Source organism: Pongo abelii, chromosome 5 (assembly GCF_028885655.2).
Source record: "Pongo abelii isolate AG06213 chromosome 5, NHGRI_mPonAbe1-v2.0_pri, whole genome shotgun sequence".
NCBI classification, from domain to species: domain Eukaryota; kingdom Metazoa; phylum Chordata; class Mammalia; order Primates; family Hominidae; genus Pongo; species Pongo abelii.
In genome coordinates, this window is record NC_071990.2 from 144,316,861 (window position 1) to 144,336,919 (window position 20,059).

The 20,059-nt window shown below is 39.7% G+C and overlaps 1 protein-coding gene across 10 annotated transcripts in view; it reads right to left on the reverse strand.

Annotated features, from left to right (window-relative positions):
• The window catches only part of HIVEP2 (HIVEP zinc finger 2), a 195,176-nt gene that overhangs the window by 17,169 nt on the left and 157,948 nt on the right, over nucleotides 1-20,059 (reverse strand). For 9 of the 10 annotated variants that reach the window (XM_024248690.3, XM_063725014.1, XM_063725017.1 and 6 more), the window contains 3 exons: nucleotides 15,041-15,135; nucleotides 7,512-7,556; nucleotides 917-6,490 (listed from right to left, as the gene is read on the reverse strand). In XM_024248690.3, the coding sequence (XP_024104458.3) occupies nucleotides 917-6,103 (5,187 nt within the window). In that variant the 5' untranslated portion in view covers nucleotides 6,104-6,490; nucleotides 7,512-7,556; nucleotides 15,041-15,135. The remainder of the gene's footprint in view (nucleotides 1-916; nucleotides 6,491-7,511; nucleotides 7,557-15,040; nucleotides 15,136-20,059) is intronic. The other variant, XM_063725015.1, reaches the window with a different exon arrangement.

Here is a 20,059-nt window from a genome sequence, read left to right on the forward strand (position 1 = left end):
TCTGTACTAAAAGGCCAGGAACTAGTTATATAAAATAAGGGCCACTAGGGATAAAATCAGATAAGAATGACAGTTTCCACTGAATAAATTCAACATTCTGTTACAGCTATATATAATAAGTATATATATTATATATAAAAATATATAGATACACGTATACACTCAGCACTCTGTGCAATGCTAATACTTAAAAGACACATTCTATGTTTTGAAGTAGCAATGAAAACAATCTATATTAATTAAGGAAGTAGTCTCAAAAATTATTGAAGGGAAAATGGTAACTGATATAAGTGAAAACATATTTTTAAATCCTCTATTTGCCTCCTTATTAATTTAGCAGAAATTTCAAAATTCCCCTTACTATTTTTATAATTTTACATGGAAGGCATTGATGGTTCTTATAGGAATAAACCAGCCAGCAACTTGGAAAAATAAGTTTTGAAGGAGATAGATGTCTTGTCAATGAGAGTAAGCCCTGCAGCATTTGCAAAGCTCGGTCCTCCTTCTTCGTCTTTCCTTTCAGCCTCCACTCCCTCCTCTATGGCCCACTTCACAATTCCCTGAATTCCTCACATCCAAAGAAAATTAGAACTGCTAGGTCACGCACAAAGGTCAGAAGGAAAATAACCCATGGGAATTAATCCCAGTGGTAGGATTTCATGGCACCCAAATTTTTAAATTTTAAAAGCATAAATGTAGGCTTTTTCTTCTGAAAATGGACCATGCCTGAGATCTCAGAACCAAGTGCAGTCAGTGGCTTCTTCCACTCCTGAGTAAGGCCAGACTTTCTGAGAACGCCCCAACACTGACCTTCATTTTACTTGTATTTTTTTTTAGGCCTTATATCCTTCACTATGTAGTCTGCTCAGCAATCAAATTCACAATACAAAGTTCTTCCTAAAACAGTATTTGTTACCTGAGAAAACTGCTTCCAAGCACTTGATGATGTAAGCTTGCCGGTTCCAGGCCTATGCATAGCAGCCAGAGTATAAATTTCTGCAGTGATTTTTTGCTTGGACCTCAGAAGAGCCAGCGTGGTCTTGGTGTTCAATCCTGATGGGTTTGGGTTACAGGAACTAATGCACCATGAAGCATAAACCGAGGATTTGAAGGTGGCCTGTTGCACATAATTGGGTTTTGTATAATTCAAGAAGCACCAACTCACAGTAGTTGTTGTCCGCAGACTGGGGAACTGAAGAATCTGCTGGAAATCTGCCATGTCCGTGAGAAGAAGAGTTGAGTCTGCCACGTTCCCGCTGGGGGCAGAGGCCATGCGGACCAGCATGCCAACAGGCCGCTTGTGGCCCTTCCCTTCCTCTTCTGGCTGACCATCTCCCGCTGGTAATGAAGAACTCTGTGGGCTCATGCTCATGTCCGATGCCGTCTCATCGATATCTAATTCATCTGAAGATTCTTTGCTTTCGGAAGGCCCACTGGACTTCTGCCCCGGAAGTGGTGCCTGGGAACTGGAAAGCATCTCCTTGCTGGGTGGGAATGGCTCCCTGGAAGACGGGCTAACAGAAGGATAGTCTTGAGATGAGGAGGGCGACAGAGAGGAGAAGGAAGATGACCCTGACTGCAAGCCATCTTTTGGCTCAGAAGCACACCCTTGTCGAACCAGCTGGGGTTTCTGGGGGCGGGAGAGGTCCTTTTTGATGTCTGAGTTGGTCAGCTCCACAGCACTAAGCTCCTCCACAATCTGTCCATACATCTTTTCTTCTTTGACCCTTTTCTGCTGCTTGGTTTCCATGAAGAGCTCCAAGCTACTGGCTGGAGAAAGCATTCGCTTGCTACCTCCCAGGGTGGCCACGCTATCAGAGGTGGAAGGTAAACACAAGGGGATGGAGGATTCTAAGCCGAGGGGCAAAGTCTGAGGTGCTTTCCAAATGGGGTACTTCTCCAAGCCCGCATGCTGCCCCAGCACCTGGGCAATGTTGAATCCTATCCCTTGCATGGCTGCGTTGGTGACCAGTGTCCTTTGGGTCATATTCTCATCGACTTTGCATATGACAATGGCAGGGCTATTCTGCCCAAGTATCTGAGAAATGCTCGTGTACATGACACTTCCATAGGATGGTACGTGCGTCTGGATCCGAACAGGAACCACTGTTCCTGGCAGGGACTGCAAAGGCCCAGCATTTGCCGAGGCAAAATCTTCTTGAAGAACCTGCTCGGAGGGCGTTTCAGTTGACTTACTGCTCTGGTCTGAAGGAAACTTTGGAAGAAGGTTCTTTGGGTGTAGCCCTGATGCTCCTGAATAACATGGGTAGGTCTGCTCTTTCGTGTGTGCGTACTCAGCAGGTTTCTTTCCAGTGTGCTCTGCCACATGCTCTAAGGGATAGCTCGAATGGATTTCTGTCTGAAAAGAGGGCTTGCCATAGCTCTTCTGAGGGTGCTGAGCAAAGGGATGTGGGAAATGAGCCTGCCACCAGGGAGGCTGCTGAGCTGGTAAATGAACCATACAAACTGCAGGATACTGAAACTGAAACAAGGCATTCTGGATTGGAGAAAATGGAATTGTCTCTTGATGTGGAAATAAGTGTGGCTGTTCAGGTAAGTGCTTGCTTGTCATATAGGATGTTGGTTGGATCAAGGGATTTCTCAAAGATTCCTGACTGTCCATGTGCATGATCTGTGGCTGGGCCAGGTGCAGTGGCCCTGAGCTCAGCGGGGGACAAGGACCCACCACCTGCTTCCCTGGGTCCTCTTGCTGAAGAGGGGGCAGCACAGCAGGCGGGCCATGGTGCCACCCGGACCGGAGGCCAGCATGCAGGTGCTCCAGCTGCTCTTGCTTCACGCTCTGATCCATGCCGGCCTCGCCCTGGGAGATTTCTGGGGAGCCACTGAAGGAAGCTTGCCGCACCAGAAAGCATTTCTTCCTCTCCCTGGACGGTGATACCGTGGAGGCTGCTGCTCCCGACACAGGAGCATGGGACAGATTTCCATAATCAAATGATTTGCTCCGAACTTCTGGGACTTCTGCTGGGTGAGGACAAGGCATCTGCTCTGATGAGCAGCGTCGCATCTCTTTCTGGTGGTGATGGCCTGGGACAGACAATGAGTATGAACCAGCAGGGACAGTCAGAAACTCTGAATGCTTCCCAAACTCATCCTGCTTAGGAAGTGCAGAAAGCTTACTGGTTTCCTCTCTTTCAAAAGACATGGAGAAACTGGAGCTGTGGGACAAGTTGCTTTCTTGGCTGGGGCTGCGGGAGAGGCCTGTGCCTGTGGATTCAAAGCTGGACTCCCCTGAAGAGTGCTCCATATCTGCAAGTCGCAGACGCTTCTTTTTGGGTGGCAACTTCTCCGCGGGGAGCTGGGAAAGGGTCTCACTTCTCTGGGGCCACTGAAATTCTTCCACAGGCTTCTCTGGCTCTTTGCTCTGGGCTTCTTTCTCCTTCTCGGGTTTATCAGGCTCCTCAGTCACTCGAATCTCAGGAACCTGGATGTTGTGTTGCCGAACTAGCCTGGGCTGTGTGTGATAGGACTGCTGCTGCACCTGCTGAGATGGAGAGGGTTTCCCCCCACTTTCTGCACCATCCCCGGGTGGAGCCCACTCAGGACTCACTGGGGCTTCTGAAATCTCACTGTCACAAGTCTCTGAAGGGGAAGGGGCTTTATCCTGTGTGCAAGCCACAAGTTCGGCTGACTCAGATCTTTCAAATGAATTGGGTCGGCTCAGTGAGTTGGTGTGCTGAATCACAGAAATCACATTTCCAGGAGGTTTCCTGCCCCCTAGGTCTAACATCTTGTCTGAATCAATGGCTGAAGGTGACTCCTCTGACACAAGAGATGGACTTCCAGGCTGCAGTTGGGGCCGACATGGGTCAAAGCGTTCCGTGTGACCATGAGAAAGGTTTTCGTGTCCAGCCATGGCAAATCCACTCCTGACTCCTTCCTGCATCTGCAGTTTGGGGTCATAATCGGAAGCCATGATGCCCACGGGAGTGCTTACAATGCTGCTGCAGATCATGGGCGTGTCCTCTTCATCCCCTACGCTCTTCTCTTTCCGGCGTTTCCTGTTTTCACAGGTAGTTCCAAACATGCTTGCTACTCCCTGCAATGGCACCACAGGATCCATGAAATATTCTCCACCATGCTTTAAAGAACTCAAGCAGGAAATGTCCCTGTAGTTTTGCTTTGGTGTTTCAGAGTCCTCCCACTTCTTATAGGGTTTCCGACAGACATCATAGTCATACCCAACCCTGTCCCCAGGAGACAATTTCTTTTCCTTCAGGGATGAACTGCTGATTCCCTTCAACATCCTGCCATGGTGCTCGACTTCCACGTGGCCCTCCTGTACCGACGGCAGCTCAAATGCCGCTTGTCTTCTCAGCATGCGCTGAGGGGGTATGCCCACGGTCCCTGGATAGAATACATCGTCGGAACCAGTCATCCTTTCATCAAATGAGTGACTTCCCCTCAAAGAAGGAGGAATAGTTAGATTAGTTGCTGAAGAAGTTGGCATTGAGTTGCTTCTAATAAGGGGTGAAGAGTCTACAGGAGCTTCTAAGAGAACCGGGTTGCTGCCTTGGAAGTTTGCTGGATAAAGTTTTCCTTCGTTCCTGATAGATGATGGAATAATCTGGGGTTGTCTGGACTCACTGTTGAACTTAGTGGATTTCAGCATGCTCGTTTGACTGGGGTCGACATCTCCCTTGCTTGGGATCAGCTGTGAAACAGGATCTTCAAACATCTTGACATCTAACCTGGTGTTTACGTGAGGTAATGGTTCCATTATGCCCTTCCTACCCATTGCGGCACGCTCCTGACTTGTGGTTGTAACACTGAGTGCATTTCTCGGACTAAGCCGACAGTATTTTCCAAAGATGATTTCTTCGTAAGACTTTGCATTTGTGTTGGGAGGGCTTATTTGCTGCTCAGCACTTTCTGAGCGAGAAAAGTAACCAGAATCAGTGCTTCCTTTACTGTGCGGGCTCAGAAGATTGAGCGATGGCTCAGAATCTTGTCCTTTTTTCTCTGACAGTCTTAGTGCAAGTTTCTGTTTGACTGTGTGCGAATCATCAGCCTTAGTATTTAAAGATGGATTTGGTAGCATATCAGGGCCAATATACTGAGAGCTTTCATTAGGGAGAGGAATCCCACTTTTAGGGATAATCAAAATCGGCACCTTCATTGGACCTCCCAATGATTCTTCCAATGACCCATGATAGCCGCCTCTGCTGGCAATGTCCAGTGGGATGGGTGGGCCAGGACTCATTTTGTCAGAAGCCTCGGCAAATAAAGAACTCTCCTCATCTGTGTCTGTACTCTGTTCACCATCTGAATGTATTTCTGCTTCTACATCAATAAAACCAGCCTCTAGGTCCAATTTAGATACAGCTGACTCTGTGAAAGGTACTAATCCTGCCTTAATTGCATGGGCATGTGACTTCCTGTGCTTGTACAAATTGCTCTTTGTCTTGAAAGAGAAACCACAAGGTATACATGGATATGGCCGCTCCCCAGTATGGGACCTGATGTGTTTTTTCAGTACGCTAGGTTTGGCACACGCTCTGCTGCAGTAAGGGCAAATGTACTTGCCAGGCTTTTTGGGTTTGTGCTCTTTCTTGTGAGCCTCTTCTGCCTGTTCGATACTTTTCTGGGAGTATTGGCTATAAGCAGGGTTCAGACTTGAAATCTTTTTTCTAGGATAACCACCACTGTGGCCATGTATAGGAAAAGGAAATAAGTCCTCAGAGGCAACGGATGGCAAAGGGCCAGGGAAAAGCCACGGAGGACCTTCGAGGCTCTGATGTGGCTTGGTGCTGTGCATGACCCCCTGTGGCAATGAGTGCTGAGGGAAAGAGAGTGAGTGTTGGCATGAGTAAGGACTCGGACGATGTGGTGGATATTGCTTCTCTGTGACTTGCTGCACCACTTCACTAGGGGAGGCCAGTTTCCCAGAACCAAACAGTTGTGCTGATGCTGTGTTTCCGATTTGCTCAGGCTCTATTTGTGGTTGCCGCTGTCCTTCTTGACTGCCAAAAGTGCTCATCTTAATAACAGCTGATTGTTCCTGTCTCCATCTACCTGATGCTTTATCAGTTTCTCCAGACCTTGAGGTAGCTTTTTGTCCTAGAGCTGTGTCCCCAGTGTCCATTTTGTTACACAAGGTCTTAAGTGCTAGTTCCCCTGAAAGCGGTGCAGACTCATGGAGTGTCTCCAAAGCTGTGCTTCTTAAAGCTTGGTTGCTTCCATGTTCCAGGGTGTCTGCAAACTTGCTGATTGCTCCTTCTCTTTGGAACCTTCCACACGCACACCACAGTCGATGGGCATTAGCTAGTAATGTCCTTGGACCAGGGCTATAACACAGTTCTCTCCATTGTAGAAATGTCCATCCAAAAGCTAAGTGCAAATCTACAAAGATTTCTTATGGCATTTGAAAATTTTCAACTAGGATGAAATTGGGATGATGAATAGTCTAGGAGAAATTTTGCCCATCAACTAGAGCAAAGTTCAATTGCCAGTTTCACTAAGATAAAATGATCTGAAGAAAAAGAAAATACAAAGAGATTGTCATAACAGTTTCAAATAAGAAACCAAAAAAAAAAAAACCTAACTAACCAACCAGAAATTAGATAAATTTGAAATGTTTTTTACTCCAAGGAATTATTTTTATTGAGATTACATTAATTCCACAATTAAAATATATTAATTTCAAACTCAGCATTAAGTCATGAACATAAGTCTCTTCCGTGTTTGAATTCTGGTCATGCTTTTAAATACTTTTTAACTTTAGAAAACCATTTGAAGGAAAATCCTTGATGGATATTATCTACAAAAGTATAAGATTTTAGAAAGCCCCATTAAAAAAAAATTAGAGCTATTCCTAACCAAGTTTTATGACTTGTATGCCAAAGCCTATTACATATCTCTATATAGAGATATGTTTTATAGCTTAATACAAAAAATACGTGGCCAGGCATGGTGGCTCATGCCTGTAATCCCAGCATTTTGGGAGGCTGAGGCAAGTGGATCATGAGGTCAAGAGACCGAAACCATCCTGGCCAAAATGGTGAAACCCCGTCTCTACTAAAAATACAAAAATTAGCTGGGTGTGGTGGCATGCACCTGTAGTCCCAGCTACTCGGGAGGCTAAGGGAAGGGAATCGCTTGAACCCGGGAGGCGGAGGTTGCAGTGAGCTGACATCATGTCACTGCACTGCAGCCTGGCGACAGAGTGAGACTCCATCTCAAAAAAAACCATATATATGTTATATATGAATATAAAATATAAATATAACATAGTATACATATAGGCATACATATATAAAATCCATGTTTTATAAAATACATAATTCATAAAGTATTATATATTACTATAAAGTATAACTATATTTTACAGCTTAAAATCAGTGATTAGTAAAATGACATCAAGGCTATAAGAATCAGATGTCACAGAACTTTGGAAAAGATAAAAGGGTGCATCTAAACAAAACAATTATAAAGTCTTCTTAATATAGAAAACAAAGCATATTTCTAGGACAGTTTAAAAATGAAATGATTACCTGAACAGTTTAGAGTTCTTATGGGCATGATTGTCCTGACGCTTCCTGGATACAAAATAAATGCAGTTAGGAAAAATTGTTCCATTAAACTATACCATTGATATATACAAATACAAATTCCAACTTCCAGTTCATTATATAAAGGGTTCACAATGCTATGTACCCTAAAACAGAAGCAAGAAACTGCTTCAGAAAGCATTACACCAGAAGAGTAAACCTTACATTGACACTGTGACTCAAAAATAACTGAGAAAATATTATAAAAACATCATGGTAATATTTTCTAAGATATAAGATTATTATATATGAAACATCTTAGTTATTTAAATGTAATCAGCCTAGTTCTAATTCCCTAGATATTAAAAGTTGAGATACGGGAGTTTTTTATATTGTTTTTTTTAAGACAGAGTCTCACTCTGGTGCCCAGGCTGGAGTACAGTGGTGCAATCACTGCTCACTGCGGCCTCGACCTCCCTGAGCTCAGGCGATCCTCCCACCTCAGGCTCCCAAGTAACTGGGACTAACGGCATGCACCACTACATCCATCTAATTTTTGTATTTTTTTGTAGAGATGAGGTCTTGCCATATTGCCCAGGCTGGTCTCAAACTCCTGGGCTCAAGCAATCTGCCCATCTTGGCCTCCCAAAGTGTTAGGATTATAGGTGTGAGCCACCTCGCCTGGCTGAAAATAGTGGGTTTTTTTTGTTTGTTTGTTTGTTTTTTTCTGATAGGTTTGAATGTTTACGCTTAAGAGAATAAATTTCCCTTTTAGGAAATTTACATCATAGCAAAGTGAAGGAGTCCTCTAGATGATGGCATATGGCTCAGGATGACTTGACATCTAAGTAATCGTTCAATTTTAAGTGAATACTCAACTTCCTTAGGGGAGTGTTCAATGAGGTACCCAGAGGATTCTGAGAACTTCAATGATAAACTGTATCAACTGTCATAAAATCTCAGATGTTTCCTCGATAGGCAATGTGTCCGTTTATCAAAATAAAAAAGATTATACACATTGACCTAGAAATTCCACTGCTGGAAATGTATCCTTACTGGTGTACTTGCACAAGCGCATGCCAATATATATGTACAAGAACCGCTTAAATAAATTATGGCTCAATGATAAAACTGAGGCATTTAAAATAAATAAAGTACAGCTATAAGTACCAGTATAGAAACTTGTTCAGGGGATAGTAACATTAAATGCAAGAAAAGCTTATTGCACCCCAGTACGAAGACACATTGTTAATCCTATGGGTGAAAAAGAGGAACAGTTGATCAACAGAAAATTCCTGTGAGGATGCCAGGCAGCATTGGCACCAGCCTGACCAACATAGAGAAACCCCATTTCTACTAAAAATATAAAAAATTAGCCAGGCGTGGTGGTGCATGCCTGTAATCCCAGCTACTTGGGAGGCTGAGGCAGGAGAATTATTTGGACCCGGGAGGCAGAGGTTGCAGTGAGCCAAGATTGAGCCATTGCATTCCAGCCTGGGCAACAAGAGTGAAACTCCATCTCAAAAAAAAAAAAGAAGTGGAACCTGGGATTCAGAGGAAGAGGAAAGAAAGGATTTTTACCTTTTACCTCATGACTTTCAGTAAGTTTAATTTTTGTTTATTTTTCTTAACATGAGCATGTTTATCTTTTTAAATAAAACACTAGTTAATAATTTTCAAAAATGCTACCAGGCAGATGTACTGCAGATTCCTAAAGTGAAACTCAAATAGTAGTCTTACTTCCATGGGCAATTTTCTCCCTAACATAGAATTTGACTGTGATGATGATGATGAGAGAAGTTGCACTTTGAGAGGGGAAAAGCACCTGGAAATTCTCACAGGAACGGTAAGTCTTTTGGGTGAGAAATCAGTAGCCCCCAGATATTTGTAGTAAGACATCTGTACTCAAAGATTCCTTCTGTTAATGGCCATGAAGCCTAAGAGATTTGTAAAGCAGCAGTCAAAATACTAAACAAAGATATTAATCTCAGTTTGCTAAAAAGTTTTGCTATTGGATTTAATTTTTTGCTGTGCAATAATTTTCTTTAGCATGCCTCTGTAGGAAATGAGGCAAAAACTGAAACAGAAGTGATAGTCTCATAATATTCCAATGCAAATTTCCTTGTGTCAATTCCAGGAACCATGCTAACAAGAAGAAGACACAATGTTGAATCTAAACTGGCTGACTGTGTTTAATTAACTAAATATTTAAGGTTCGTGTAGACACAACCTCTGCCAGACTTGCAGAGGTAAATAAATACCCTCTAAAATGGAAGTATACTACATTTTCAATTCAAGACAAGCATGTGTGAATCCTCAATTAGGACTCAGAGCTTGAAGTGAATAATTTCTAAGTTACTTTTCAGATTTAATATTTTATCATGGTATTGATCTCTGTATGCAGTTTCATTGTTAATTATAACAATGATAACGACTGTCATTTACTATATATTTACCATGGGCTGATACATACTGTTAAAGAGTTTCATATACATTGTCTTATTTTATCTTCATTATACCTCTATGCTAAGGGTATTATTACACCTATTTTACAGTTGAGAATGATTCTTAGAAAGGTTGGGTTTCAGAATCAAAATTCAGATCTAAATTTGGTGACTTCTAAGTCTGGGAGGACTCACCACCACTCTCCATTAAGTTTTATTACAACTTAAAATAATACATCTTCAATAATATCTTCATCTAAATATTTCCACTTAACTTTAATATATGAAATGTCTCAACTTTTAATGGTTCTGAGAGAATATAAATGAGCTCTGCATGTCTGTAGTACAAAAAAAATGGCCCCAAAATGCCATTTCCTAGAAATAAAAAATCCATAATTTAAATAATGTTCAAAATATGTATATTAAGTATTAATGAGAACAGCTTCTTGTAAGACCATAATAAAGTCTCATGACAGACTGTTTTCTTTTGTTCTTTGAAAATCATTACTTTTTTTTTTAGAGGAGGGGTCTCACTTTCTTGTCCAGGCTGGACTCAAACTCATGGGCTCAAGGGATCCTCTGGGCCCTGCTTCCCAAGTAGCTCCTAAGCCACTGTGCCCAGCTTGGAAATCATTAGTTTTAAGGAAAATAAGAACCTTACAAGTGAAAATCAGGTATGTATCATTTTCCATCTTTTGGTTGACACAGAATATAAAATTTTGCTCAAACCATAAACTTCAGTGGCTGGGCATGGTGACTCATGCCTGCAATCCTAGCACTTTGAGAGGTGGAGGCAGGTGGATCGCTTGAGCTTAGGAGTTCGAGACCAGCCCGGGCAACATGGCAAAACACCATCTCTACAAAAAATACAAAAATTAGCTGGGTATGGTGGCGTGTACCTGTAGTCTCAGCTACTCAGGAGGCTGAGGTGGGAGAATCACCTGAGCCCAGCAGGTCGAGGCTGCAGTGAGCTATGATTGCAACACTGCACTCCAGCCTGGGGAACAGAGTGAGACTCTATCTCAAAACAAACAAACAAACAAAACAAAAAACAGCATAAACTTCAAGTAATAAGTACATACAATTTTATAAAAAACAGGGTTGGAATAATTTATTTCGTAAGTTATTCAATAAAATATAATGTTTTCACTTAGCAATAAGGTAATACCTTTATAAATCAAACATTTAATTTTTATGGCTTAAAATAACGAAACCATTCTTATACACTAAGGGCATATCATATAGTAGATTCATCAAATAAAATTCAGAAATAATATTTTGCTACCAGACAATACACCAGAGGTTGAAAAAAAGTGACTTACATAAAATTCAAAACCAGATACGTCATGGTCAGAACAAACCATGTCTAGACCATTAAGTTAATTGTTTAATTTTTAGGAGAAGGAGGATAATCAGAAAAAAAGTCTTATCTATCACTTTATTTTAAAAAATAATTTTGCTAAGTTTAACATAGGATCTTTCTATATTCCAACAGCATTTATTATCCAGAAAGTTTTTAAGATTCAAAACATTAACTCAATTATGCAAATAGCTTCTGTCAAGAAAATCTCTTCCTTTTAAATTTCTAAGACAAGCCTACCCGAGATGCCCCACCATTTTACCAGGAAGCTAGATGATATCCCACGCCATGCTTTCTCTCCTGGGTTGTGCAGGAAGAGCTTCCATCTTTGTGCCTAAGCTGGAGGTCCCAGCACTACAGGGACCCCTCCTCTGATCCACAATGTCTAGTTTTTCACTTCAGTGAAAGGCTTACTAGGGAACTAAAAATCATGCTTATTTCACATGAACCTTTCACACTTGATTTGAAACATGTTTGAGGATGTCTTTTTCTCTCCAACACTATCCTTGGGGAGCCTTTGACTAACTGCTATCCATAAAATCACGTCTCTTCTTGGAGTTTCTGAGACATATAGAGAAAGGTAGGTGGGAGAGAAAGTGAGTGATGGCTTCTTTTTAGAATTTATTGATCATATTTATGAACCATTAAAAATATGGACTATTTGTATTCGTCACTTTTCTACAGCTGCTTTATCCTGGAAACTGAAAAGATTCTGCAATGGAAATTATGTGCCCCACAATCTATTACTGAACATGGCACGACTTTCTCTTTAAAAATCAGCAGGATTTGGGAGGGTTTGAAAGTTTCTCTGCTACTCCACTCAAGTTATACTGAGGAAAATAAATTCACTTTAAAAACAATCGGGTTTTCAAAGCTTAATTCAAGGTCAGATAATGGCATTTGTCTTGTTTTGTTAGGTGATACTTTTACTAAGCAACCTAACTCTTTCAAATGGCATAAATTCTTGAGCTTACATTTTATTACTAAAATGTATAAAAATGCTTATAGATAACAAAACATTTTTTAAAGTATGTTAGATAAGGAAATCTATATTAAATGAATCATTAAGTCTAGGAAAACACTTTCTTTGGACTTCATAACATTATTACAAGTCATTAAATGTACCATTGTATCCACCTGCAATTTTAGTTTAATTTCTTCAACAGAGATCCACTTAGAACTATAAAGATCTCTAGTAATATGGTTAATTATAGCTACAGTATTTCTCTATGACTGTGTAGAGTCAATTCATTTTTCAGATTCTCTAATATTCCATTAAAATATATACCAGGTTTCCTAATCAATTGATACATCAAAAAATGCAGTATGAGAGTAATTCTCATATGAAAACAGCGAGTTGTCACTTTATTCACTGAGATTTCCTTTTATGGTAACCAAACCCACACAAAGTCATTTTTGGCACCCACTGCCAACAAAGGAGCGGAATTCCAAATACAGTTTTGCATTCACAGTTAAAATTTTCTCTAGTGGGTTTTGAGTGCTATGAAAGGAGTAAGATAATTTACTGGAGAATAAAACTCAGGGGATATGACTTTGGGTTTCCTGTGGATGCTGCTCCAGTCAGTAAAGACAGACGTTGTCTGGCAGGCTCATCACACTTTTCAGAGGGGATCATGTTAAAAAAGAGATTACCTCTGCATGGCTATTTCAGTGGTAAGGGAACTAAAGGAACTGAAGCGAAATAAAATGATATTACAGGGAAGAGCTGGCATTCTTATAGAAGTGTGCCCTCTCCTTTGGCCACTCTTCAGAGTCCCACTCAAATAAGTTTGGCACCCAGTTAAATAATTTCCCCAGACAGGGTCCCAAAGGAAAGACACATAAACAGCCTCCTAGATGGACCTCCTCAGAGGTCTCTTCAGGATAACGGCTGGGTGGGATTGGCAGGAAGACAGGCTTACTCTGCAGAGGAATAAAGACCTACAGTACCCAGGGTTGTCAATCTGGGATCTTTTGCTTAGGAAAACATTATCTCAGAAAAAAACTTTACCTCAGGAAATTAATCATTACTTGAGTGGTGGCAAAAGTCAAGTGAGCATTAAATAATGGCATCCTAAATAATGATGGTATAAAATGACTGGCAGCAAACACGGCTTCTCCACTTCCAACATTTTAATAATAAAACATTTTTTTTTTTTTGATTTTTTTTTCTTTTATTATTATTATTATTATTATCATTATTATACTTTAGGTTTTATGGTAAGTGTCATACCACCAAATCCTCAAGAAAAGACCAAGTGACCGTTTACATTTTTAAAAATGTTTTATGGTACATCTGCACATTGCGCACATGTACCATAAAACATTTTTAAAAATGTAAACGGTCACTTGGTCTTTTCTTGAGGATTTGGTGGTATGACACTTATAAACATTTCGTCTTCTGTTGAGGATTTGTGGTATGACACTTGTAAACAAAATACGTGTCTTACGGTAATAATTAGTGAATGACATTTTAGAAGGGACATCATTGTATTTGTTATTAAAATGCCATAGATCAATTGTAAAATCTTTTAAAAATACATGAACATCTCAGGGCATCGTAGTTGTAACACTGATCCCACGAGTCACTTAGACACTCATTGCCCAACCACCGCTCAGAGCATACATGCTCAGAGAGTATGGGATGAGGGGAAAAAGGAACTACCAAGAAAGAAGGCGTGATGAGTGCCAGAGTCCAGCTGAATAAAGACTTATTTCCACAGGATGATTTTTAAAAAGGTGGCTTCCTGAGAGCCAAATTCATTATAAAGGCTTCTCTTAGTAAAAATTCCCATAACAACCTCAGTTCTCTCCAAAATGAGCAAGTTGCCACTATATGGAGAAAACTATATTATATACAATCCTGCCAAGCAATTCAGAAAACTTTTGGAGAAAAGTAAAAATACTGTGATGATCATCCTCTAATTTGATGTAATTAAAATCTAATTTGATATTTAAAGCCTGATGAGAAACAATCATATTTTTTCACATGGGTTGCAATGCAGGCATCATTGCATATATTTGTAGAGTTTGCCTATTTAGTGAAGATATTTATGACTTATTTTGGCTACAGCATGCTGCTTTTAATATTTTGTCATACCTTTTAAAATAATTTTTTAAATTGTGATTTCACTTTTCTACTGAGATGTTTTCTCATTATATAGCAAAAGTTATTAGGATTTACTAAGTAGAGTCTAACATGAAAATAAACTGTCAGAAATAAATTCTGTCAAATAATGCTATTTTAATTATAACAATGATAATTAATTATAATTAAGACTGGTGGGCCGGGTGCAGTGGCTCACGCCTGTAATCCCAGCACTTTGGGAGGCAGAGGTCAAGAGATCGAGACCATCCTGGCCAACATGGTGAAACCCTGTCTCTACTGAAAATACAAAAATTAGTCGGGCATGGTGGCAGGTGCCTGTAGTCCCAGCTACTTGGGAGGCTGAGGCAGGAGAATCACTTGAACTCGGGAGGCAGAGGTTGCAGTGAGCCAAGATTGTGCCACTGCACTCCAGCCTAGGGACAGAGCAAGACTCCGTCTCAAAAAAAAAAAGACTAGTCTACTATGAAAAACAAAATACAACAAAACAACACTTTTCTCTCTAGATGGAAAATATATTGTTTCCTCCCCCCAGTTTATATATGAGTCCATAGTAGGCCAAAACAGCTTTTCAAGTTTAATGTAACAGGAGAGTAAGAATAAATAAATTTTAGTTATTAACCTGTTATCCTCATATCAAAAAACTGCATCATAACCGTCTTTGATTTCCAGGATGCCAACTCTCCTCACAGGAACTCATGCACAACTTCTGGGAATCTAAAAGATGAATAAGAAGATTTAAAAGATGATGACACCTGTAATGAATTTAATAAGCACACTCATTCTTCTTCACTCACAGAACCTGCCTTCCTTTAGGAAAGAAAATTTGGAACTGGATCTCTCAAGAAGCTTTTATTTTGCCCCCAAGAAAGGATTTCCTTTCTTTTAACATAGTTTAAATCTTTTGAATAAATACTTGCATTTAAAGGGAATTCCCTGTAACAGTGAAATGCTAGAGTTAAAACTTCAAGTATCAGAACTAGAAATTGTGTCATTGTAGTCCATGATACGGTTCTGCCATAAAGCTGAGATTTCCACAGCACTTCTTTGGGTGTATCAGCAACTAAACTTCGCAGGATGAAGTCTCAGATAACCTTGTTGTAAATTTGTTTCTATAGTTTATTTCAGCAATGTTATAGTTTGTGCTAAAATTAAATTGTGAAATAGGAATCCAAACCCAACCAAAGCAAAATTCAGACTTTACAAAGTCTAGTAAGTAATGAAGAAAGGAATTTTTCATATATAGAATTAATATTTATTCAAGTATGATCCAAAGAAATGCATGGAATATCATACTACCTAATCTGAATAGATTAATCAATAATCTTAACAGAGTTTATCTCCCAGTATAAAAGACCTACTTAAAAATATTGATACCCATAATTGTATATTTGTTTTTTTAAAAAATTGCCCTTTCTTCCTGACAAGTTATTACAAAACTCTCGTAAGAATAACTAAAGCATTAAAACATAACAGTTAAAATGTGCTTTCCTGCAGTACCACTTCATGTGAACATTCAAAGTGCTTAAAGGAAGTAGTTTGCTTCAGTTTCCCCCTCCTTTCTGCACATCACTGCAGTAGCACTTCAGGACACTCTGTGCACTTGAGACATGAATCATTATAAGCAAGTAGGCCCACTCGGTTCCTCAAAAGACACAAAAGGTGCAAAAATAGCTTCTGCAATTGAAGCAAGAACCACGTCAGTAACCAGATGAATGTGGGTGGTCACATAAGATTCTGGTGCTGCAAAGGGCAAATTATTAAGCAAATGCTAGATTTATTTTCTTTTTTAAACTTTATTCTTCTTGCCTCAAATCAACCGTTTGCTGGCACTCAAAGTGACACCTGACAAGGTCTACTATTCTCAAAATTGAAACTTTCATCAATGCTAAAGAGCATGATTCATTAACACAGAAGGAATAGAGATGATATCCTAAAAAATATACATTTTCTATAAGATAATTAACTATATCTCTATCTATCTATCTATTTTTTTTTGAGACGGAGTCTTGCTCAGTCGCCCAAGCTGGAGTGCAGTGGTGCGACCTCGGCTCACTGCAAGCTCCGCCTCCCGGGTTCATGCCATTCTCCTGCCTCAGCCTCCCGAGTAGCTGGGACTACAGGCACCTGCCACCATGCCCCGCTAATTTTTTTGCATTTTTAGTAGAGATGGGGGTTTCACCACGTTAGCCAGGATGGTCTCGATCTCCTGACCTCATGATCCACCCGCCTTGGCCTCCCAAAGTTCTGGGATTACAGGCGTGAGCCACCGCGCCCAGCCAACTATATCTATATTTTTAACACACTAAATATCACATCTGTTTTAAAAAATCAAATAAAAGGACTTCAAAAAAACCCCACAAAAACTATAATCTAGGCTAAAGTAAAGCATGGCATTCCTCAAAAAAAAAAAAAAAAAAGAAGAAGAAGAAGAAATCACTGAGTTAGTTTGTACTCCAAGCAAAATGCACCCAAGACATAAATGGGCCAAGGTTCTAAAGATACAGATATTTATACGGAACCTTAACTTGCAGTAGTCAGTGACAACCTGTGACTGGTAATCTCACAGTCACCAAATTAAGAGGCAAGAAGGTAAACGAAGAGCTTAATCTTCAGTAGGCCAGTACCAACCTCCCTTCCCCTCCAGAAATCATCATTCCTACCAGCAGTCTCCACAGGCAAAACAGAGCACATTAGTGCCCCCCAACAAGCTCTGATGGGACAGCATTCCCAGTTCTGACTCCGCTTTTCCAGTCTTACTTTCTAAGATGATGGCTACTGGAAATGGTAGACACTCCTTTCATGACATGCACAGGTATTTGAAATTGTAGATTACAGAAGAGCCCCCTTTTTACCCGGTAAGAGGATTCAAAAATTGGTTCTGTTGCATCACTCATGACCTTTTAAATGTTTGGGTTTCTCTTGAAGAAGAGAAAAGCAATGGTAATCATGTTATACTTATCTTTACCTTACAGAAAGTTCCAGATTAGCGTGATTTTAAAGCAAAGATGCAAATGATATTAGCATGAAAGATATATCAATTTTAGTGTTTTTGCACAAATTATTTGGTTATAAATTGAAATCAGTAATGGCCTCTACATGGGACTTGGTTATTGTTACTATTTAAATGGAGATGTGGAGGTGCCATCTCAGAAATTTATTTTTTGCATTAATTTTAAGTGATTTTTTGTGTCTTTATTTCTCCATCAAAATAAAAGAAAACCCTTTCATCAAACAGCTCTTGAGAATGTACTATGACAACTCATGCTCCTATTCTCAAGAAATCAACAGTTTACATAGTATGCTATTAAAGAAATGGGCTAAAGGAGGAAAGATGATTATTTCTTTAACTTTGCTTTTAGGTTATTAGCTTCATAAGAACTTACCAGGCAATGAAACCTTAATATTTAATGAAACAGACAAGTTTTCAGAAATAGTGCTAATGAATCTTGATAAATATCCCAAGGTCATTTAAAATTCCTTCCTAAATATGAGGTAAAAATTATATTTCACTTTACCACGTACAGGATGGTTTTTCTGTCGACCTGCAGGTTAATGGAAGAGACCCTTGAAAATATTTTCCAATCCTCCATCTCCTATTTGTAATAAACACTTGGAAGATTTGAGTATTACTGTTTCTATCCCAGTGGTTTCTCAGCCTTCCCATTCTTAGAAGAAAAAAAATCCTTGGCATTAGTTACTTATTCTTGGATGCTTATAGGTTATTACAATTAAACTAAGCAAGTCAAGCTACTGATTCATAGATGACAGATAGATAGACATTTTAAAAATATCCATTGTTAGTGGGGTTGTCTTTTTCCATTCTCTACTTTTCCAAATTGTTTCAAAACAAGTTATAGTTAATGCTTTAATATGACTCTTACATGAATCTAGCAAGAGGTGAAGGTTTCATTGGCAGAACTCTCAAGTACCTCCCATCACCCTTGTTTTTTCTGAGGTTAAATAAGTACACACTATGTCACAATTTTAGGAGAAGAGCTGATAAGGTAAACCAGTTACACTTTAGATGAGCATTATCATAATTAAAAACAGTAATTATTGGCTGGATGTAGTGGCTCACACCTGTAATCCCAGCACTTTGGGAGGATTGCTTAAGACCAAGAAGTTAAGACCAGTCTGGGCAACATAGCAAGACCCTATCTCTACAAAAAAAATTTAGGCAGGTGTGGTGGTGCACATCTGTAGTCCCAGCTACTTGGGAGGCTGAGGTGAGAAGATCATTTGAACCCAGGAGTTTGGCGCTGCAGTGAGCTATAATTGCACCAGTCTGGGGGATAGAGTGAGACCCTGTCTCAAAAAAAAATAAAAATAAAAACAACAACAATGAAAATAATTCTTATAAACTCAATGGAAAAATGGCAAATAGGAACTGGAAACAACATATGATAGCTTTATTTCTCAGTAAAAAGGAGTGTTTAAGTATTACATGTTTAAAAGAATGAACACTACTCTTCACTAGAGAAGAGACACTTTACTCTTATAGTAGGGAATAGAAAAGATTCAAAAGTAGTGACTAAAGATGGGAGAAGAGCACTGAAAGAGATATCAGTGTTCAAGATATACTCCATCAATTTCACAAGCTTTTTGTACAGGCATCTTTTCCTTTCTACAAAAATAAATAAATAAATAAATAAATAAAAGACTCTAAATGGGCCCATTGTTCCACTTTGGAGTGCCTAGAGTGGCAAAGGAAGAAAAGGCTGGGAAGGACTAGAGAAGGCAAGTACTAGACAACACACATACACACACACACATTGACAGGATGATGACTATAAGCTTAGATCTTTAGAAATATTTTTGATATAAAGGTAATGGATGAGGTTGGGGTTGAAATGTAAAAAAGAAAACGTATTAAAGGGACATGACTAGGAAAAGAGAAACATGGTAGTTTTGGAACATGGGGCAATTCATTACTGGGACAACAATGTAGAAGGTTTTGAAAAGTCAAGAAGGTGCATGGAAAGAAGGATTCCCGCAGAGTTATCATAATAGGAGACTGGGGCAAACTGAGTCCAAATTAGCCAGAAACTGCCCATAAAAATGATACCAAAGCTACATATGGTCTATTGCTGATTCTCAGCAGGTAGTGCAGGAGCACAGAAAAGATAGGAAACAAAGCATTGTGTAAATTAAAACTAGTGAAAACAAACAAAAAAAGCAGATACATGTGCATTAGAGATTGTAACTTAGGCCTCTTTAAATAAGATTTCTGATTATTCTATGATACTTTAAGACATTTACTTATACCCAATGTTAAATGACGAGTTAATGGGTGCAGCACACCAACATGGCACATGTATACATATGTAACAAACCTGCACATTGTGCACATGTACCCTAAAACTTAAAGTATAATAAAAAAATCTCCCCCCAAAAAAAGACATTTACTGAATGCCTATGATGTGCCAGAAATGGGCTATATTTACACAATACAGAAAAAGAAAAGACAAGCACTGCATTTAAGAGGTCAGAGCTGGCTGGGTATGGAGGCTCACACCTGTAATCTCAGCACTTTGGGAGGCCCAGGTGGGCAGATCACTTGAGGTCAGGACTTCAAGACCAGCCTGGCCAACATGGTGAAACCCTGTTTCTACTAAAAATACAAAAATTAGCCGGGTGT